The sequence below is a fragment of the Brachyhypopomus gauderio genome, chromosome 9, assembly GCF_052324685.1.
Source record: "Brachyhypopomus gauderio isolate BG-103 chromosome 9, BGAUD_0.2, whole genome shotgun sequence".
Lineage (NCBI taxonomy): Eukaryota > Metazoa > Chordata > Actinopteri > Gymnotiformes > Hypopomidae > Brachyhypopomus > Brachyhypopomus gauderio.
The window spans coordinates 10,599,939-10,621,703 of record NC_135219.1 but is presented as its reverse complement, the minus strand read 5'-3'; the positions used below and the strand labels follow the sequence as shown (position 1 = coordinate 10,621,703).

General features: G+C 43.1%; 3 protein-coding genes and 1 long non-coding RNA gene across 6 annotated transcripts; 1 reads left to right on the top strand and 3 right to left on the bottom strand.

Annotated features, from left to right (window-relative positions):
- Positions 1-1,286: 1,286 nt before the first annotated feature.
- Positions 1,287-4,885, bottom strand: LOC143522481 (uncharacterized). Its single transcript, XM_077016201.1, has 2 exons — positions 4,220-4,885; positions 1,287-3,003 (listed from the first exon to the last, which is right to left on the bottom strand). Exons 1-2 carry the CDS (start codon positions 4,501-4,503, stop codon positions 2,757-2,759), a joined length of 531 nt encoding a protein of 176 aa, XP_076872316.1. The 5' UTR covers positions 4,504-4,885; the 3' UTR covers positions 1,287-2,756.
- A 523-nt stretch (positions 4,886-5,408) lies between these two features.
- Positions 5,409-11,197, top strand: dhcr24 (24-dehydrocholesterol reductase). The gene is made up of 9 exons (XM_077017033.1): positions 5,409-5,889; positions 6,746-6,901; positions 7,064-7,169; positions 7,953-8,071; positions 8,504-8,767; positions 9,283-9,426; positions 10,139-10,336; positions 10,460-10,638; positions 10,798-11,197. The coding sequence occupies exons 1-9, from the start codon at positions 5,659-5,661 to the stop codon at positions 10,949-10,951; spliced, it is 1,551 nt and encodes a 516-aa protein (XP_076873148.1). The 5' UTR covers positions 5,409-5,658; the 3' UTR covers positions 10,952-11,197.
- A 437-nt stretch (positions 11,198-11,634) lies between these two features.
- On the bottom strand, positions 11,635-15,777 carry LOC143522480 (ciliary microtubule-associated protein 2-like). 2 transcript variants are annotated; one of them, XM_077016199.1, is made up of 10 exons: positions 15,091-15,777; positions 14,885-14,987; positions 14,479-14,649; positions 14,142-14,261; positions 13,698-13,838; positions 13,402-13,545; positions 13,149-13,322; positions 12,806-12,940; positions 12,089-12,219; positions 11,635-11,950 (listed from the first exon to the last, which is right to left on the bottom strand). In XM_077016199.1, the coding sequence occupies exons 1-10, from the start codon at positions 15,138-15,140 to the stop codon at positions 11,854-11,856; spliced, it is 1,266 nt and encodes a 421-aa protein (XP_076872314.1). In that variant the 5' UTR covers positions 15,141-15,777; the 3' UTR covers positions 11,635-11,853. The 2 variants fall into 2 exon arrangements, with proteins under 2 accessions (XP_076872314.1, XP_076872315.1); XM_077016200.1 differs by having other exon boundaries at positions 14,885-14,972.
- Positions 15,778-18,146: 2,369 nt separating this feature from the next.
- Positions 18,147-20,923, bottom strand: LOC143522479 (uncharacterized). Of its 2 annotated transcripts, none has more exons than XR_013133012.1 (7): positions 20,708-20,923; positions 19,396-19,564; positions 19,062-19,128; positions 18,911-18,955; positions 18,752-18,816; positions 18,567-18,675; positions 18,147-18,458 (listed from the first exon to the last, which is right to left on the bottom strand). It is a non-coding gene; the product is annotated as an uncharacterized LOC143522479 (long non-coding RNA). The 2 variants fall into 2 exon arrangements; XR_013133013.1 differs by having other exon boundaries at positions 19,078-19,128.
- Positions 20,924-21,765: the final 842 nt, after the last annotated feature.

The following is a 21,765-nucleotide window of genomic DNA, read 5'->3' as shown; positions in this document are numbered from 1 at the left end:
GAATGTCCCTGTTCAGTGTGCAGTTACATTTCAAATTCAAAATATATGAACTAACGTAATGATTATGTAAAACTCACACACGTCACTGGGATCCTTACTGGTTTCAACTTGTTGCTTAATTGAAAATAGGTATAAAACATGTTGACTTAACACAATGCTCAGTTGTGATCACCAGTTATTTTCTCCATATCATTCTGACCCACCAGTGTACCCCTCACTTATCTTGGGCCGTCTCTATAAATATATGTCACCGTCTATCCTATCACCATCTTCCTCTCACTAGCCTGTCAACATGTCCTCTCTCTAGTCCATCACTCACCAAATCACACTCTCAATCACTACATGTCGCAATCTCTCAAAATCTCTTGACTTCTAAGCATTGTGGGAGTTTGCAGTGGAGACAGCTGGGTGATCAAATTTGTTGCAGGCACTATCAATCAAACACAGGTGGGGTAGATATGCCACTGGTCGAAGCAGGACTGAATCACTCCGTAGTTTCTCCTTAGCCATGGTCATGGGAGATGGATATTTTCAACCACACTTCAGTGTTTCAGTATGAAGTGTGACTCAATAAGTCAGTGTGGAGAATCCCTCCCTTACTAAAGCACCTTCAATTTGAAACTTCTTACAGATTGCTCCACACAAACTGCTTTCATGTCCTTTGTCTTCCTCTTACCTTGGACGACAGTATGGCATAAGTTCACCCCCACACGCGTTGGCTGTGAAAGCACTACTCCCACAGTTTCAGCAGAGCACAGCAGGGCTTCATTAGACAAACTGAAGCTTCTGGGCTGTCCAGCTCTGAACGTACGCATTGGATTGCTATAAAGCGTCTGTTTTACAGTAATACTTGGACGGCTTCAACAAATGCATAATGTCTGATTTGTGACTTTCTCTACTGGACTGATATTATATACTTTATTATTATTTACATCAGGTGGGTCTTCTCCAAGGCTGCTGAGGATGGAGACTGATTAGCTGGAGGTTCATAATCCCAGTCGGAGGTCTACACAGAGCATCGTGGAATCACATTATGTGTGGAAACACATTAGGTATAATACATGATATTCAAAATGATTCGACATAATAACACAGCCGTACATTTCTTGCAGAATGGTGAACCAATATGAACTGTACCCTGTTTGAATATGTTACTGATAATACAGCTCTTAGTGACCTTTACCTTTTGCTTGTAGCTAAAACGCTCATTTAGAGTCTGCTTGCTAAACATTTGTGCAGGCAAACATGATAGATTAATAGCAAAAAAATTACAGTTAGTACAGTCTTCAGTGATGTTTATTTTCAAACAGGAAAAGAAAGTGAAGGAACAGTCCACATTCTTCAAATCACTGAATAGACTCACATGCATGTAAATCTTGTAGATGTTCTGAAGGTGTTCTTGTATATACTCTGCAGAGTATACATGGAAACGCCTCATAGACAACATCCCCAACGTGTACTTGACAACAGAGGCACATTTTAATGTTACTTTGGTTGAGTCAGAGGAAGGATTTACCCGAAAATGTCATGTTTCATGGTGTTGCAACCAATCATAAGAGGAGCTATATAAACCCTGCTAATGCACTGTAGTAGTCCTTGATCAGATCAGCCATGCCTTCCATTACCAAACACCAGCCTTCACTTGCATTAGCTGCAGCTGAGCCCAAAGCCCACCAGATTGTCCCTTTCCTCCAGAGGAATAAAGGCCATTTGGAGCTAATCTAATTGCCCCACTGGTTTACTCTGGTGTTTAGTGAGCTGGACTCTCCTTGGGGCCCTGGACATGAGCACATCAACATCCAATTCAACGTGGCAAACAGCATGAGAAGACGAACAGGAGTGATTTGCATGACGCACTGTGTGATTTCATCCTCTGTGTGTGTGTGTGTGTGTGTGTGTGTGTGTGTGTGTGTGTGTGTGTGTTTTTATTGCTGCTCTGGTCCATGTGCTTCTGGCACAGAAAACAACAGTTGCAGCTTTGACCTGCTTTCTTAAATGTTACACCTCGCATTTCCCCCAAACCCTCCAGCTCACACCAGCGTCTGTCCCGGAGACGCCGGCGAGATATCCCCTCACAGTCAGCACCAAATCACCGTGCACAGGTGCGGATGCCAGCGTTTCAAACCTACGCTCTTTTGCTGTTTTCAGCTCGTAAGCTAAAGCTGGTGTTCACCCTGAAGTTTAGATTGTGCAGCAGACATCATTCATGTTTATCACTTCTGGAAATTGAGAATGATGTTCAGAAGGAGCAGGGCATGTTTGTAAAGTCTGTAAAGTCATTAGTGTAATGTCCGTGTCTTCTAATGACGCAGCAGCTATATGGGGAGTGGGGAGAGGTCCTTGTAACTTCAATAATTGGGCCCTGATTTTTCTAAATCAAGTGTGAAGATCATTAAATACTGTAAAACAAGATGTTAATGTTTGGTTCCTTAGAAGGAATGATGTCTTTTAAGCACTGACATTCCACAGTCCTAAGGGCACAGCAGGGAATATAGCTGAGCACTCTGCCAGGGCACGATATCTTCACAAGGTTCATGAGGTCAGAACACCTGGCTGTTTTCAGCAGGTGAGTCAGTGTAAGCCACTTGAGAAACCGACTTGGAGGCATCCACAGGGTGTTGAGATGTGTTTCTCAGTGCTTCATGGTGGTGGCAATGATTGAGGAGTGTGTGTGTGTGTGTGTGTGTGTATGTGTGTGTGTGTGTGTGTGTGTTGTGTGTGTGTGTGTGTGAGTGAGTGTGTGTGTGGAGAGGGGGTTACACCTCAAAACTGATCTCACGGGAGCGTGCAAACAGAGGCTCGGTGGACAGCAGTGTGTCCGAGTAGCTGCGTCTCAGGTGTGTGGAGCTGCACGTGGTTTTGATGGCCACTTCATATGGGGGCGGTGGCTCCATCTCCCAGTGGAGGGGCTGTCCTCGTCCCGATGGGCTGAAACACGGGGGCTCCATAGGGGGGTAATCGAAATCCTCCCCATACAGTCCTTGCCTCTGCCTGTCTAAAGTCCTTATGGTGGAAAAACAGGCATACACACAGCACACACACACACACACACACACACACACACACACACACACACACACACACATCCAAATGCACACGTATGTGTTCATACTCAGTATACTTTGTCTACTCTTAGATGGTCTTTTCAAAACTGTTTTCCTACTTCTTACCACATGGGGGCGCCATTAGGCCATTAGAAATAATGTTCTTTACAGACTATCATTTCACGTTGGACTTGCTCTTCTGTTGAGTGAATTATAATCCTTTAATGGAAAGAGTAATGGGTTGTAAAAATTCCCATGATCCTCTACGTATAGATCTGTAAGTTATGGAGGGGACAATCAATTGTGTGCAATTGTGTGTGTGTGTGTGTGTGTGTGTGTGTGTGTGTGTGTGTGTGTGTGTGTGTGTGTGTGCGCGCGCACGCGCAGACGCATGGGATGTGACACCTCATTGGTCTTAATGAGTGCATATAGGTGCCAGGTGGCTGCTCAGGTCTGGATTATGAATATTTTGTTAATATGCCATACTGAATCTGGTCTACATTATTTTGTAGCTACCTCTGTCTAATTTTCAAACTCCCAGTTCATAATTCCAGTATATAAATGTAGATATATTAAAATATAATATATATTAATACATATCATCTGTAATGTATATATATATATAGATATAAACTGGTTCCTCTTATTAAAACAGAAGCACTTTTCTTGCACAGCTGATGAAGGACCTCTGTCTGTTACTCTTGAAGCTTTGAGTACTTAAATACAATTATAAATATCTCTGCATATCTTACCTAAATACACCTGGAATCATCTTCAGATTTATATATATAATATAATAACTGGATGACTCTTGTACGTGATTAATTATTCTGCATGTATAGTGAACCTTGGTAGTTGAACAGTGAGACTACAGATAATATAATGCATTCGGTGGCAGTGTTGCCTATATATTTGGTCGGGGCACTCAGATGTCTCATATTGTGATATACAAGTAATGAAATCAATACACAAATTAGCGAAGGAACAAAATGAATAACGTGGTATTTGCCTAAAAAAATGTCTATGGCAAGCTTTAAAAAATTAACAGAACTTTTCGCACTTTTATCTTCTGTAAAGTTCCCCAAAGGATCAATTGTAAAAACAACAGAACACCGGCAGAATTATATGACACATGCTTCTGTAATGACTGTGATGATTAAGGAATCAACTTTTACCTGTGAAGAAAGACCGACTGTGATTCTGGGAAGTGGCTTCCATCCGCTGGATTGAAAAGGGCATGACTGTAGTCGTGAGTGTACTCATTATTGTAGGAAACCGAGTTACTCTTTCCTTTCATGGCCCAGAACAATCCCAGTATCAGCATCACGGCGCCCAGAACCACACAGCACAGACTGAACGCCTGCAGTCTGTTTTGACTGGACGGCAGAAATGCGGTGGAACCGCCGGTGACAATTAGGAAAACACCAATGAATATGGCACCGTGGTGCAGGGAAGGCATCGCGAAAATCCAGCAACAGTCTCCTGCTCGCGCCCGCTGCCTGTCTCGCGAGGGAATAACGCTTCCTTAAAAGTTGAAAAATCGCATGTATCCACTCACTGAACGGGAATGATAAATCTGTACTCTCATTCTGCTGCAGAACGGGGATTGTTATATCTTTAGACAGAAGAATTATCTCGTGTCATTTCCCCCTAGTCTACGCTGAAAAACATTCTTGAACAGCACCAAAGGATCATAAATCCACTTCACTGCCTCCATATTTCCTTTAGAAGTGCCAGTGAAAGTAAGTCCGTGAACACAGAGACAGTTCCGCGGTGTTGTCCATGTGATGCTCAGTGCGTTTGGGTGTTTAACAAGTGGGTGACAGGAGGAGTCTCGCGGATGCTGTCCTGCCAAACTGGAGAATGCACGCGCGCCCCACCCCACAATCCTGCTTATGCAGGGGCTCACGTGCTGCCGTTTATTGTTGAACATGCACGCATGATCTATTGTGATACTTAATACAATAGAATAAAAAACACTTTGGCTATGAATTTAGCATTTGAGTTATGAGTTATGTGTTCATTTGTTTGTTTGTTTGCTTTTCGTTAATTTCCACAAAATATGTATACGTGCACGTGAAAGTCGTACTATATGCAATGAATTCATGTAAATTTACTTCCAGTTACTTTAACAGTGGAGATGATTGTTGATCATGGTTATTGGTTCATTGTATTTTTTTTATATTTTTCTCTTATCGAACTGTTTACATGATGCCTGATAAAAAAAAAACTACACCGTACTGAGTCAATGGTGTGACGGTCTTTCCTCTATCCGATTGGATAAAAATGTTACACGCAATAACTGGAGTCAACTCAATTGACATGCCGCCGACCAATCGTTGTTGGGCAGAGGCGGGCTTTATTAAACCGCCTAGACAGGTTAGTAAAATCTTCAAAGCAAATTTAGGTTAGGTGACAAAAACCCTAATTCCCTGTGACGCAAGGGCACCGACAGCTCTGCGTTTGCAGGAATACTTTATAAAAGTTAGTACGCCGGTAATGCAAATGATTTGACAACGGAATTACCATCTAGGACACGTCGAAACAACAGAAGCAACAGTTTAAAAGTTTGTGCTTTATCTGTCTCGTGGGTAAAAAGGAGGACTACGTTCAAATGGATCTGTTGCTCTATGTCTGCGTTTTAGTTGTCTTGTTCGCTTTATGGATCAAAGTAAAGGGTCTAGAATATGTTATAATTCACCAGCGATGGATCTTCGTTTGCCTTTTTCTACTGCCGCTGTCCGTTATGTTTGATGTGTACTATTACGCGCGAGCGTGGATCATTTTCAGGATGTGCTCTGCGCCAAAGCTGCACGAGCAGCGCGTGAGGGACGTTCAGCGGCAGGTGAGTGCGGACCCCGCTGCGCGCGCTCCTTCACCTGCGGTGCGTGTCCTCCAGACCTAACGAGATAGAGCTTACTGTGAGGTTCCCCTCAGAAGTGGCGGTTATTAGTGGGGATTACATACGAGGGTAACGAAGAAAACCACAGGTCACTACGCAGACTCAGGACGTTCCTGTCCATTACGCCCGGAATGTCTGAGTGTCCTGGTTGGCTTTTATATTCCGTTTTCTTTGTACTCTTGTCCTTGCTTGTACACACTTCCATAACGCTGCTGCCAGGAGTTGGAGCTGTGAAGAAGGAGCAGTTAGTCTTCCTCAGATATGTTGTGCACTAGATGAAGGTATACAGGGTAAATCCAGCATGCCAACTTGCAGGTAACCAGCAGGAAACTCTCACCCCTCTCTGTCCTATGAAATGAGACCCATGCACAATTTTTGCTAAACTGTAATCCTGTTGATTACACCTTGTTGATTTTTTTATTTTTATTTTTTGATGCCCAGTAAATATGGAAAGTTTATAAAGTATAGCTATTTAAGTTTATTTCCTGTCTATGCTGACAGGAAGGGACAAATGTAATCCTAAGAAACAGAATTTGGTGTTAAGTCTTTATTTAAAAACACAACAAAAATAAACAAACAAAAATAAACTGAGCAGGAACATTTTGTTTCTCACAGCCAAAAAAGTACACAAGTACACCCTCCCGCCATGTGGCAAATGAAACATGATTTTTCATCTTGTTCATTAACGACTATTTGTTTTGTATTGTTCCTCGGCATTTCCAAAGCCTCGTGGCTTGTGGTCTGTGTGTAAGTGTCATCTGAGGTGATAGGACTAGATCTGACACCTCCTCTCTCTCAGGTTCGTGAGTGGAGGAAAGATGGCGGGAGGAGCCACATGTGCACGGGCCGTCCTGGTTGGCTGACTGTGTCTCTGAGGGTGGGCAAGTACAAGAAGACCCACAGAAACATCATGCTTAATATGATGGACATCCTAGAAGTGGACACACAAAGACAGGTTGGTTCTAACTACAGCCTCATCAGCCTATTACAATGTCCCAGCAGGGGACAGGGGGGTATATGTCCCGAGCAGGGGACAGGGGGGTATATGTCCCGAGCAGGACAGCTAAACCTGAAAGGACCCCTGCAGACCCCTCACATGTCCTCCCTCTGGCTTTAGGTGGTACGTGTGGAGCCCTTGGCAAATATGGGTCAGCTGACCGCCTTGCTGAACTCCATTGGCTGGACACTGCCGGTGGTTCCTGAGCTTGATGACCTCACAGTAGGTGGGTCCAGAAAACCGGAACATTGACGAGATCACCATTTGGGACTCATCCCCCTTGTTTTAATTCCCCCTCCCTTGATATTTCCTTCTTTCCTGCTCTATCACTCTCTCTCTCCCTCCCTCCCTCCCCCTCTCTTTCCTCCCCTAACCCCTTTGGCAAGATTCAGTTTAATGACTCTGAGCACTATCCCAGATATAAGTGCAGCGTTTACATGCAATATTGCTCACTAATCGATATTATATTTCTTGTGTGGTGCATCAGAGGCCGCAGCTGATTGGGTTACAGCTGAGTAATGGCCCTGTGTCAGTGGTATATGTTTGACTGGGGAGGAAATGACTTGCACTGCTCTGAAGTGTGTGTGACTAGCAGTAACGTGCACACGCACGTGCATATATTGCCTTGCGTGCACACTTTACATGGTGTGCACTATGAATGCATGTCCTTTGGACCCATTCATGTTCCTCCCAGTTGGGCAGTGAAAGGCACACGGTAGGTATCAGTCTCAGACTCGAGCCTGTGGGGAGTTTTGATGTCAAATCTCAGAGTTCTTTTAACTTGTCTTTGCCCAGCTATCCTACGTTTGTTTGTTTGTTTGTTTGTTTACAGTAAAAGCAGAATCTGCATAAAGGCAGAGTTTTGCCTTCACTCTCATAAAGTATAAACTCAGCACTCTGTCACCAGTATGAAAGGGAAAGCCACTTCATTACATACATATTTCAGCATGTTTCTTATTTTTATTTAATGAGCTATATTGTCCCCCCCCCCTCTCTCTCTCTCTCTCAGGGGGACTGGTAATGGGTACAGGTATAGAGTCCTCCTCTCATATCTATGGTCTGTTCCAGCACATCTGTGTGGCCTACGAGCTGGTACTGGCAGACGGTAGCCTGGTCCGTTGTACTGAGGTACGCTTTTGCGTGTGTGCGCGCAGTGTGTGTGTGTGTGTGTGTGTTATGCCTCTTTGTGCCTCGGTAAGCATGCACATTTCTTTTAAGTGTTAATTGTGCATCTTTGTGTGGTCTGAAAATGTGCTGACATCTCAACAACGTTTAAAGCTTTTATGACGTTCACAATGTATAAGTGGCTCTACGGCAGAGAGAGGATGAATGAGGGAAAGAGGTGAAGAACAGAAAGAAAGATACAAAATAACTATCCCATTATTTATTTATTTATTCATTATTCATTCTCAATAAGTTGTGCACAGGGGTGTTAGTACTGCTGTCTGTACACTCATCGTCTGTATTCCAGAATCAGAGACATTTTATGAGCTACTAAAGTGAATTTTATTGGATTCATAGCAACTTTTCAAAGGCTGGGTATGTTCTTTCTCTGGACAGAAAGAGAACCCTGACCTGTTCTATTCAGTTCCGTGGTCCTGCGGAACGCTGGGCTTCCTGGTAGCAGCCGAGATCCGGATCATCCCCGCAAAGAAGTGGGTGAAGTTGCGCTATGAGCCCGTCCAGGGTCTAGACGCCATCTGCAAGAGGTTCGCGCAGGAGTCGGCTAACAAGGACAACCACTTTGTGGAGGGCCTTCAGTTTTCACTCAATGAGGCTGTGATTATGACGGGCACCATGACTGACCACGCAGAACCTGATAAGGTGAAGCCATCAGCTGTGTGTGTGTCTGATGTTGTGTCTGGTAATGATGTGTGTGTGTGTGTGTGATGTGTGCCTGATGTCGTGTATGATAATGGTGTTGTGTGCCTGATGTTGTGTGTCTGATAATGATGTGTGTGTGATGTGTGCCAGATGACGTGTCTGATAATGATGATGTGGGTCTGATGATGATGTGTGTGTGATGTGCCAGATGACGTGTCTGATAATGATGTTGTGGGTCTGATGATGATGTGTGTGTGATGTGCCAGATGACGTGTCTGATAATGATGTTGTGGGTCTGATAATGATGTTGTGGGTCTGATGATGATGTGTGTCTTCAGCCACTTCTCCATGTAAAGAGGAGGTGAATTGCAATTAAAAAATAGTTTTAATGAGCAACATACACTTCTACCATGTCACAAAATACACTTGGCTACATGCTTAAACCTCCAGGACTAGCCACCGTTGGCTAGCAGTGAGGTTTAGCACCGCGTTTCTTCATGTGCGTCCATACGCAGATCAACCGCATTGGCTTCTACTACATGCCCTGGTTCTTTAAGCACGTGGAGAGGCACCTGAAGGAAGGGTGTGTGTGTGTGGAGTACATCCCCCTCAGACACTACTACCACAGACACACACGCAGCATCTTCTGGGAGCTGCAGGTACGTCCCGCACGCACTGTAAACACGCGGCATCTGTCGGGAGACAGACGCGATGTCTGACCAGCTGAATTCAGAACGAAGTGCGTGCCAAAGCTCTGTTCTTCAGTCTCTTCTCTCTTAACACCATAAGCTTCATCTCTTCAGCCCATGACAATGTGATGTAGCAGGCGTATGTCTTACCACTTTACCATATCATCGTCATCGTCATCATCTGAATGTCTATATGAGTGTGCGCACTAGCACACAGACACACACACACCTACACGCACAAGCACACTAACTTTCTGTATTACATTCACTAATGCTTTCCCTCTCTGCTATTAGCTGAAGGAAGTTCTATGTGGCAATTATCCCAGGCTAGGATTACTTAATGAATTATGCAGGTTGTATTTATTTATTTTTTTCTCGCAGAATTGATATCGCTTCAGCTGGGTAGGGGAAATTGTGTGTGCGTGTGCAAACACGCATACCATTAGAAAGAGAGAGATGTGCGCACACACATTTCCGTTCAGGCAGTTTTCTCATAATCGTAGTAAATGGCATGATGTTAAATATGGGCTCTACTAATGTGGAAGAGAAGTATTGATCTGTCTGTCCATCTGATGGGTCCTCTTACGTTAACAGCAACCTTTTTTCATCACATTTTCACCACTTTTCTCTTTCCCCCCTTATATGAACTCTCTCTTCTTCTCTCCCTCTCACTCGTGTTCAGGACATCATCCCGTTCGGGAATAACCCGCTGTTCCGATACGTGTTTGGCTGGATGGTTCCTCCTAAGATCTCCCTGTTGAAGCTGACCCAAGGAGAGACTCTCCGCCGTCTGTACGAGCAGCACCACGTGGTGCAGGACATGCTGGTCCCCATGACGCACCTGCGCATGTCCATCTTGCATTTCCACCAGCACATCCGCGTAAGGTCCACCGGTCTGAGGCCCTAGACCTTCAACATTGTGAACATCACATGTGTGCTCCTGATGCCTTGTAGACTGTACCTGTGTGTGTGTGTGTGTGTGTGTGTGTGTGTGCGTGCGCAGGTGTACCCCCTGTGGCTTTGCCCCTTCCTTTTGCCCCCTCGGCCGGGCATGGTGCACTCCAGAGACAACGTGGAGGAGCTGTATGTGGACATAGGTGCCTACGGAGAACCCCAAGTGAAACATTTCCAGGCTCAGACCTCCACGCGGCAGCTGGAGAAGTTCGTCAGGGATGTTCATGGGTCAGTTCCCGTCAGAGAAAGGCTTTCTCTCTGCCCAAGAGGGCAGGGTTCAAATGCCTTACATGCTCTCGGAGATGTGGACGAAGCATTTTCGCTCGTCTTGGTTCGATAGTCTTCAGAAACGCACATGACGTTGATCTTAACTCTGTCAATCTCCAGTTTCCAGATGCTTTATGCAGACGTGTACATGGAGCGGGAGGAATTCTGGGAAATGTTCGATGGAACACTGTACCATAAGCTCAGGAAGGAACTGGACTGCGAAGGAGCTTTTCCTGAAGTCTTCGACAAAATCTGCAAAGCGGCACGTCACTGATTTTAATCTCCACTGAGTTCAGGGGAGACCAGGACCATTGTCAGTCAGGTTTCATGATTGTTTTTTTAACCAGCCAATCACACTTTGCCATTTTGCAAATAACAATTCACTTATTTGGGTTCGAAAGCACAGATTAGTCTTATGGGCTCTTTTAATGGGCTCTCTCAAAGAAGGACCTCCACACTCAAGTCTTGAAATTCATAGCTGATTCACCAAAAGAGAAAATATTAAAGTTGTATTTTCCTACTCTGGCTGGTTTCCATTTCTGTTTGTGTCTACTGAAGAACAATAGAAATACAGTTTCATGTTGACTTCTCAGTGTCGCTCTGTTGTGATTAATGAATGAACTCTATTTACCCTCAGCATGTTTTCAGATGTATTGTAGACACCTATAGTAGAAACCATCACACTATAACTCTTATGCTGATTGAGTCATGGTCTAGGACCTGGGAATCAAACCTACGACACACACACACACACTTTTGTCAGGATGTGTTGCTGCTACTGTTTAACTTATGTCCCACTTTAACTGCATGTGACCGCTTCAGTCTGTGTGTGGTCTAGTCAGTGTGGGGTTTCTGGCTTTTAGAAGGTGAACATTAATGTCTTGTTCTCTCAGATGGTAACATCCTCAGGTCCTGTTTAGGGCTGGGGACCAGGTCCCTTCTTAATCCAGCTCCTTTATTAAGTGCTTTACAATGTCCAGAAACTGTATGGTACTGTGTGGTTCATAATATTAGGTGACTAATATACACATGACAAAAACTCAGAATCATGCGGTTAGCTTTTGAATTCATTTTGAGGCAAAAGAATTTGTCTCTCCCATACAAACTGCTAATTTAGGTGTGTGGATGGATAGATGGATGGGTGGGTTGTGTGTGTGTGTGTGTGTAAGAGACAAACTAAGCCGAAGAAAACAAACGTTCTCCATTAAAGGTGCTGTGTGGTTGCAGAAAGCACGATCTGTCCACAGGAACGTTGATGGGTCTCAGTCTCTCCCTGTCAAACAATGAAGACCTTTGTGTTACAATACAAACCGTCTTCATGAGTTTCAGTGGACCACCAGAGCTGTTTAGAAGAAGCTCCAGGTGTGAACAGCCAGGGCCTGTGTGTTGCTGTGGTAGGAACAGTTCTTACTGCCTGTACTTGTCTGTCGCAGGGCATTGTGGGTAGCGCTGGGTGCCAGACACAAACGATGAGCGGTATCCACTTCCACTGCTGCTCTGAGACGTCCTTGTGATGTCATATTGTCCTGGTCCAACTATGTTCTGTGGAAGACGTAAAGCGCGTGATGGTTGGAACACATGGGGTCTCTCACCCCCCGCACGCACTTCCGTCTCTCATTCTTTTTCTCACAGAGACATTCTGAGCAGGCATCACGTTAGACAGCCTCCCCACAATAATGCATCAGTGTGGTTTTTGCTAAGCCCTTAGAGGACCTGCTTGGAGTCTTAACCTCTTAAACTTCTGGCCTTTGTTATTAATTTATTCATCACAAGGCATATTCAGTAACCACTGTGAATTATTTAGCAACTACTTTGAAACTAATATGAAAGGTATGTAATCACAAGAGTGAAAAATTTGAGTCTGGGCTCATTGTCAGGTCCTTCAGGATTTATGAGGTTGAAGAGTATCTTGAAATGGCATCTAGAACCTTCTCCAGCAATGGAGAAATGGCCAAACTCTCTCATAGTAGATGAGCCATTGCTTTCCCTCCATTATAATGTATGCCTGTTGCTTAAAAACACTGTAATTAGATGGTTAAATGTCCTCACTAACTCTATACTGCTATACAATATATGTGTGCGTTTGTCTTGGTTTTCCTCTGTAAGATGTCACATGTGTGCTCCTCACATGGTTATACAGCCAAGACTCTGCCCTCTTGCTGACCCTGGGGGAGGAGGAGAGGAAGGGGGCTGCCTTGCCTCTCCTTGATTGGCCCATCAGGATCGTCGTGTTGACATCATACCAACCTGGGCCAGGAAACGTCTAATGAAGAATGGGACAGAAAGAATTCAAGGTGCAAGCAAGGTTAACCTCCAGCACGTTTCTGGCTTCATAACCATCCTTGTATGGAGCAATGGTTAAGGCAAGATGAAATTACAGATCTTTATATCTTCATTGTAAAATCAACATCATAGTCTTTATGGCAAGTTGTGTGGCTGAAGAAATGTAAATAAAAGTATTGTTTACGTGCCGCTGGCCGTGGGCAGTGGGTCAGGGAGCAGAGGTGGACTCTCTCCGTGGGCACTCTGGGGTACTGCTCTCTCCTGCTAAACACGCCATGTTTCCTCTTTTCAGGCCTCTGGAGCTCCTCCCCAAACTTGGGCACCTCTTTAGTGTATTTGCCCAGATTCAGATTCGCCCTCCTCTGCAGAGAGTGATCACTGTCATACTCCAAAGAGAAAATACGCATCGATCAAGTCTTAAAAGTTTTAAAAGGTGCCCACAGGCGTAGCGAAGTATCCGTAGCTGATTGGTTGGTTCCTGTGACCCGTGAACAGGTCGTACGGGCCTCTCTTACTGACGCCGCCTCTCAGGATCAGCTCGGTGAAGCTCTTCAGATTGTAGGACCCTGGGCCCAAACCACAGTCCTGCCGCATATGCAAAGACGAGATTCATGTGTAGCATGCGTTCTGCTAATGTGTGGTTCTAGAGCACACAATTAGTTAGCATAAGGTTGACAGAACAATTTTAACTCTTATTTAATCCTCACTGTAGCTTTTTAGATTACTGAAACGGTTACCGTAGTGCCATTAGGAAAGCTCCGTGGAGTGGTGTTGTAGTCCATGGAGGGGCATGAGCCCACAGACCTCCTCTCCTTCTCCTCCAGAGCTGCTGAGGGGATGCCCCCCTTACCATAAGTACCTGGACCTGGGGTCCAACTCTGCATCACATGCCACATAATGTATGCATCTTCACATAGACATGCACAAAATGCATACTAGTGCCTTCACATAGACATGCACATCTATTCAAATCAGACGCAAGCACAGAACACTGTCCTGACTCCTTTCCCCTATGGACACCACGTTAAATAAAGTCTTGATTCTGGACATCTTCAAATGTGAATGTTATACAGTTAACTGCTTGTCATTCCATGTCGTGATATCAGAGAATGAATGAAGCGCTCTTGCTCATATGACCCTCGCACGACACTTTGTCTCCATCTAGTGGCCGATTCCTGTACCTGGCAGTCTTTGAAGCGTTCCTCTCTGGTCTCGCATATTCCTCTCGGGCAGCCTGGTTTTTTCTCTAGCTCCTCAGTGAAACTAGTGATCCTATATGTGCCTGGGCCAACCTTGTATTTCTGAGGAATAAATATAGGGGATAAAATGACAAATGGTTAAAAATGGTCAACTTCACAGCTGTGGATTTTCAGTCTAAACAAAGTATACAAAGAGTATAATTCTAAACACCCTGGTACTTTTCCCGCTGAACATTACTGACGGGACACTACAGTCCTGTTGTGCTATATTTCTCACAGTTGTGCGAGTCAGAACCCAAACGATGCTGCTGTCACTCACCAGGAACTGCTTGTTCTCCCAAACATCCCGGTACAGGAGGTGTGGCATCTGGGCCAGGCGGGCAGTTTCCTGGGCCCTCTTCCAGCCGGGACCCTTCGCCCGCTCCTGCACTGCACGGGCACTGAAGTCCCCACAGTCTATATTATATGTGCCTGGCCCGAGGTTCCTCTCCTGACACACACACACACACACAGTGTAAATGTGGAAAACACAAAATCCCTGTAACCTTTCACTGGAAACTGGAAATCTCCCTGGGAGTTTTATGTACACAACAGTGATCCAGGAGTGTGATTTGGTGAGTTATGTTATGTCCTGATTACACTGACTAAGCTCCACAGAACATGAAGCGATAACAAAACAAACAGCTCCTTCACTGCAGCCGCCAGGTGTGTGTTTAATGCTTCACCAGGTCACTAGTCCTCCTCCTGCAGTAGGGGATCTGAGTATATGTCCCCAATCTCTTGTTTGCAGGATGGACACCCGACACATCAAACCTGTCATTTGGAAAGCTACATTATTTTTTAACTTTCAGGAAAAAGTGCAATCTGCATTTTGTGACTACTCCTACAATATTATTATTATTATTAGTAATAGTAGTAGTAGTAGTTTTACCTGGCTGACTGTGTACCAAAAGGAGCTCCTTTGAACCTTTTTTCCGTCATCTTTTGGCCTCTAAAGGTCGAGACCAAACACTCCCTGTGTCTCTAAGAGCGTTGTGGCCATGCCAACGGGACATAAATAATGGACGCACCATTTCTTAGCAACAAAGACCTCGGAACCTCCCGGCAGGCTTAATGGACCGTCCTGAGGTATCGGGTCCTCATTACCCGAGAAGTCTATTAACAGGGTTGCCAACTCTCACGCATTGAGCGTGAGACACACGCATTCGACCGATTTCACACGCTCTCACGCCACACTTCCGATATCTCACGCCGAAAAAAAGAATCTAGATTATTTACCTCTGATCCACATCTATGATTCAATGAGTTACTAGTTCGCTCTGGTGCCAACCACTGGCGATCGATAGATCGCGATATAACACTTAATTTGTGTCCATTTTACGTTCTTTGTCTTACGTTCTTTACGACTCTGTCGCTATATTTAGCGACTTTTCAGACCATCTAGAGACACTTTTTGTAGTAAAAAGCAACTAGCGACAAATCTAGCGACTTTTTGTGATGTTATTGGAGATTTTTGGAGACTCTGAACACACACGCTCTTCAGTTGCGGGCCTCTGGGGCGGGTGTTACCGTGAGCCCCGCCCACAACACTCAGTGCAGTCTCACACTCAGAGCAGACCCTCACCGCTCCACGTCCACTCTGCAAATGAACTGCGCATGTCCAAAGCTGCCGCTGACGCCCCGCCCCGTATTTACAGAGCGGGATGTAAATATAAATGTAATTTACGTAAAAATAATTTATACAAAGCATTAAAGTCATGTAGTTATTTTGAGAAGTGACTGCCTATTTCAAAGGCAACAGATGTTGTTCATTTGTAGTTCTAACATATTTAGGGCGTTTTTTACTCACTTTTTTCTCTCCCAACGTTATTCCTTTACAGCTTCAAAAACATGTATTATGCAAATTAGGTGATGACGTCATTTAGCGACTTCTAGCAACTTTTAGGACAACCAATAGCCACTTTCCTTACTGAGGAGTTGGCAACACTGCTGAGGTTCCGGCAGTGGGTGTGTTACCCACTCAGTGGGAACGCAGCCACAAGAGTACCTGGCTGCAGACCTCCAGCAGGAGGCACCTCCACGCTGGGGCAGGAAGTGACGCACCTCCACGCTGGGGCAGGAAGTGACGCAGCTCCAACGTGAGGCTGGAAACGGAGACGCGTCTGGCGAAACGGGTGTCCTTGTATGGATTTACGATTCAGATTTACATAAATAATATTTTGCTTCGCGTTTATGTTAATCTATGTATCGATTTATTAACGTGGGGCTGGAAACGGAGACACGTCTGGCGAAACGGGTGTCCTTGTATGGATTTACGATTCAGATTTACATAAATAATATTTTGCTTCGCGTTTATGTTAATCTATGTATCGATTTATTAACGTGGGGCTGGAAACGGAGACACGTCTGGCGAAACGGGTGTCCTTGTATGGATTTACGATTCAGATTTACATAAATAATATTTTGCTTCGCGTTTATGTTAATCTATGTATCGATTTATTAACGTGGGGCTGGAAACGGAGACACGTCTGGCGAAACGGGTGTCCTTGTATGGATTTACGATTCAGATTTACATAAATAATATTTTGCTTCGCGTTTATGTTAATCTATGTATCGATTTATTAACGTGGGGCTGGAAACGGAGACACGTCTGGCGAAACGGGTGTCCTTGTATGGATTTACGATTCAGATTTACATAAATAATATTTTGCTTCGCGTTTATGTTAATCTATGTATCGATTTATTAACGTGGGGCTGGAAACGGAGACACGTCTGGCGAAACGGGTGTCCTTGTATGGATTTACGATTCAGATTTACATAAATAATATTTTGCTTCGCGTTTATGTTAATCTATGTATCGATTTATTAACGTGGGGCTGGAAACGGAGACACGTCTGGCGAAACGGGTGTCCTTGTATGGATTTACGATTCAGATTTACATAAATAATATTTTGCTTCGCGTTTATGTTTATCTATGTATCGATTTATTAACGTGGGGCTGGAAACGGAGACACGTCTGGCGAAACGGGTGTCCTTGTATGGATTTACGATTCAGATTTACATAAATAATATTTTGCTTCGCGTTTATGTTTATCTATGTATCGATTTATTTTTATTTATATTTTATAAAAGATCTATGATATTAGCAGAGCCTAGATGAATGGAACTCAATGCTAGAAATACAGATTAAAAACAGCTAGCTAACTATCCACTGGGCCAGGACAGATGAACGTATTGTGCTTAAAAGCAAAAAAAAAACAACAACTTTCCTCTATATTTCAATGTAGTAAACAGGTTTAGGCAGTAAAGACGCTAGTGCATTAGTGCTACTGTGAGCTCACTGGTGCTGGAGAGGCACCCAGATCATGTTAAGGTTTAAAACGATTAAAAACGTTAAATAATATTTGTTACTGAAACACTAGATATTGTTCTGTGTTGAGAAAATTGCTCAAACTAACCCATATGATTCTAAAAAGTGGGTATTCTCTTCTCTATTAGAGATTCTGATATTATTTTGTATATTATCTGTAATGTTGATCGGTTGTTCAATAAAACAGTATAATAAAAATTTGTGGTTTTCGTCTGTAATTTGTGTTTTTGTAAAACAACTATAAAAGTGTGTGTACATACACACCCTTGTTACCCATGCCAATTCATTAAGACTTTTGTTTTTCAGCAAATTTGCATATCTTGAGCAGCTATTTGTTAATTGAAAAGCCAATTGTATGACACTCTTACACTACCTAATATTAAATAAAACGAAAGTCAGTCAGATTCAGAAATGCAATATGCTGTTCTTCCTTTAGACTTACATTTGCATATTAGCAGGAAAACTGCAAGTGCATCTTTACAGTTATTTTCTCACCCATCTTTATAACCAAGTATTTTTGGCAGTATATTTCACTAAACAGGCCATTACATTTACAAAACGGCAACCCCCTCACCACCCTAACAGGCACACAATCAATAATATCAAGGTTCTTTTTTTTTACTTTTTATTAAATGTTTGATACACATTGTATTTTGTCATTTATTTAAAACCATGGCATTGACACAGAGACCCTGTTTGTCAACACATGCTTCCAAAAACAATTCCATGTCCTCTCCATATTCAAATTGGAACATGAACGGTTCCTTGGTCTCTGGGCCATCTCCCTTCATAAGCTCAATGAGGGAATCTTTCCGGTCTTCCTCAGTCTGTGTCAAATATATTGGCATTGTTACATGCCCCCGTAACTGTGTGCGGTTCTGGCTGATCCATTTCACAGCTGTGGAAAGGTCCCTTACAACCGCTGGCTCCTTCAACAGAAAAATAATCAGTACAGTCTTAGTGAAAATCAGAGTGTGTTGCCATAGTTACATTATGTGGAATTGCAATTCAGGTTAGAGATTCTGTACTGCACTGACCTGATCAACTTCTGCACGCTTGCGTTTTTTAAGTTTTGAGACCGGCACATGGTGGCCTTGCAGGACAGCATTGGATTCCTCTGTCCAATGAGCAAAGAGTTTGCCAAAGCTTGAAAATAGAAAAGTCCTGATATTGGTTACACTTCTAACATTAAGGCATTTTTCTCAAAGCAATCAAATCATACCTGTCAAGTTCAAAGTTTTCCATTAAAAGCAGGCACCACCATTTCCGCAATGAGGGCATGTCATTCTGTAAACATACAAAAGTATTGTAGTAGTAAAATTTGCTACATTTGAACATCTTTTGTACAATTGATCCTCTTTAATAGTTCCAAGTTACTTACAATTGTGTAGTCAAAGGGGGCATCCAATGCCACATACAACGCAGACTGCAATTTAAACACATGGAAGTTTGTATTATATATTATAATTTGGACAACTACAATATAATATTACTATATTATAGTTCAAAAGTTTAAAACCAAAATGAATTACCTATAACATGTCGTACCATTAGCATGAAGATCCCACAGTCAAGCCCATAGTCTTGGCTTGGAAACCCCTGTAGAAACAATAAACAAAAATCCAATATAAAATGTATGGGGAGAGATTATTGTCATTAGCAATCATGTTACACACACGAACACACACACACACACACACACAGACAGAAACAGAGAGAGACAGACAGAGAGACATTTATTTACATTTTGGTATAACGTGGCAAAACGCAAGGATTTCAGTAGGATATGAATTCTTTCTATAGGCTCTGTATGCACATTTAAAAGAACATGGATGATGATTGAAAATAAAGATAAGCTTTGCGTACCTTTGTATTTTATCCCATTCTTGATATGGGCATCCACATGTCTGTTGATCTTCCCCTTTGTTGTTGGTTTGAAGGTTGGGCAAAGAGGACAGTGAAACAGTTTTCTGCAACATGTGTTGCATTCTTCGAGGTTCGGTTGTACACCAGCATCACAGATAGAAGGGTGCATCTGAAACCCAGTGATTAATAAGATTAATTGGACATTTATTTTATTGAAATGTTATAATGTTATCATTCTAAGGTCAGCAATATATACAATATATGAAACATTTTATATTTACACCTAACAAAAAACTACAGTATTGCAGCATACAGAGGGTAGTGCATGAGGTTTCGTGCAACTGTGTCCATCAAAATCCCAAACGGATATGCATTCCCATAAATTTCAAATTCACTGACTTAATATAATCTGAAGATCCTTAAAAAATTTCCATTTGTAAAGCAATATTAAATTACCTGGAAATATTTATATTGTTTTAAAGCATGGGATAACTAGGGTGATGTATATATATCAGCTTATGACACTAAAGTAACATGACCTAGACCTATTATTTATGCACACAAATAAACCTATTACAATACACGTATGTTGTGCCAATAAAATTAATATACTGACATGATTGTCCATCTAAATATTAATTACAGCAACATTGGTTTGACAAAGTCACAGGGTTGCCAACTCTCAAACACACGCATTTGACCGTCTTCACCAGTGGTGTAGTCCTAAAAAAATAAGTGGGGGGGTCGCGTGATGGCGAGTGTAAGTTGTTGAGCGGGGGGTGGCGAGTGTAAGCCACAAATTAAGTATTATATCGCAATAAATCGATCGCCAGTGGTTGGCGAATTACTAACGCGTCAAGTTTAAACCTAGCTTTGAACGTAACAGTCTTAGCAAGAACAACACCGGTAACAAAATAACATTTTTAACACCGGTTAAAATAAGTGAGGGGACGGCGTCCCCCGCCCCCCAACTACACCCCTGGTCTTCACACGCTCACACGCCATACATCCGATTTCTCACGCCGGAAAAAAATCTAGTTTATTTACCTCTGATCCATATGTATGATTCAATGAGTTACTAGTTCGCTCTGGCGGCAACACCTGGTGATCGATCGATCTCAATATAATACTTAATTTGTGTCCATTTTACACCCCCGGTAACGTTCGCCAACCTTTGGCCAACGTTACCCTACCTAGCTAACAAACAGGTCTCAATAGGCTTTATTTTTTATTTAGCTTTTATTCACTCAAGCTGTAGAGTTCAATAAAATATATACTAATTAAATAAACTATTTTACCTTAAGATACTCACCTTCATTCAAAAGTAAGGAAAACCTTGAGACGGGTCGAGACGGGTCTGGCTGCAGCGAGGTACTCTTGCTTGAAAACTTTACTATTGTACTGTTGTAATTTCGTCACTTCCTGCCCCAACATGGAACTGCGTCACTTCCTGCCCCAGCGTGGAGGTGCGTCACTTCCTGCCCCAGCGTGGAGGTGCCTCCTGCTGGAGGTCTGCAGCCAGACCCGTCTCAACGCAGCGGAAGTGTGCTAAATATTAACCCTTTATCTACTGTATAATAACTACATTAAGCATAATGGTTAATATTTAGCACACTTCACCAGCATGAGCTTTTTAAAATTTTAGTGAACTGGATGGAGAGAAAACACAGTGGTGGGCCGTTAACGGCGTTCGTTAATTTGATACTCTTATCAGGCGATATAAAAATTATCGCCGTTAATCTATTCTTAAAGTTGGGTTGGGAACTGGGTCAAAATGGGTAAGCAAACTATGATGACTTTCAACTTGATAGTTTAGCTCGGCTGTATTCCTAACCAAATTGCACAGTAGGGGTGAGAACGAGTTTTCAAACCTGTGAATTACAAATCGTACGTGTGTTTACATGGATGCAGCCACAAAGTCGCCAGGTTTGCTTCATGGAAAATTCATTTTTAGGAACGTAAAGTGTTACCGGAGCGGAGCTCGGAGCAGTCGTTTTCTGCATGGTCCTAGCGCTAGATTCGTCGCTATTTAAATATTTCTTTTTAACCGTTAAAACTGCAGAGGACCAAAACCGGCTTTTGAAAAAGTCCCCCCCAAATTACGTCCGTGAGGTTAAATGTACTAAATGTTGGCTTACATTTCAAATATCATGTTTAGCTGAATAAACATGTTATCAACCCCTTTTAATGTACAGTATGTAGGCTTACAAATTCATGTTTAACTGAATAAACCGTTGAACACGAGTAGCCTACATTTTATTGAGCATATTTTTTTTTCTTCAAGTATCAAAGTAGAACAGCTTTCTCAAGCAGTCATTGATGCATTTTGGAAACAGGAGATGAGCCCCTGGTCTAATGCACCCTCTGTAT

Excerpts from the sequence above, each read along its gene's own strand:
- LOC143522481 (XM_077016201.1), bottom strand. The coding sequence starts at position 4,503 with ATGCCTTCCCTGCACCACGGTGCCATATTCATTGGTGTTTTCCTAATT. Across the intron at positions 3,004-4,219 it reads CAGTCGGTCTTTCTTCACAG|GACTTTAGACAGGCAGAGGC; the intron begins GTAAAAGTTGAT and ends TTCCACCATAAG.
- dhcr24 (XM_077017033.1), top strand. The coding sequence starts at position 5,659 with ATGGATCTGTTGCTCTATGTCTGCGTTTTAGTTGTCTTGTTCGCTTTA. Across the intron at positions 8,072-8,503 it reads GCCTGGTCCGTTGTACTGAG|AAAGAGAACCCTGACCTGTT; the intron begins GTACGCTTTTGC and ends TTCTCTGGACAG. Across the intron at positions 9,427-10,138 it reads GCATCTTCTGGGAGCTGCAG|GACATCATCCCGTTCGGGAA; the intron begins GTACGTCCCGCA and ends ACTCGTGTTCAG.
- LOC143522480 (XM_077016199.1), bottom strand. The coding sequence starts at position 15,140 with ATGACGGAAAAAAGGTTCAAAGGAGCTCCTTTTGGTACACAGTCAGCC. Across the intron at positions 14,650-14,884 it reads GGAGGAGGACTAGTGACCTG|GAGAGGAACCTCGGGCCAGG; the intron begins GTGAAGCATTAA and ends TGTGTGTGTCAG. Across the intron at positions 12,941-13,148 it reads CCCACTGCCCACGGCCAGCG|ACGTTTCCTGGCCCAGGTTG; the intron begins GCACGTAAACAA and ends ATTCTTCATTAG.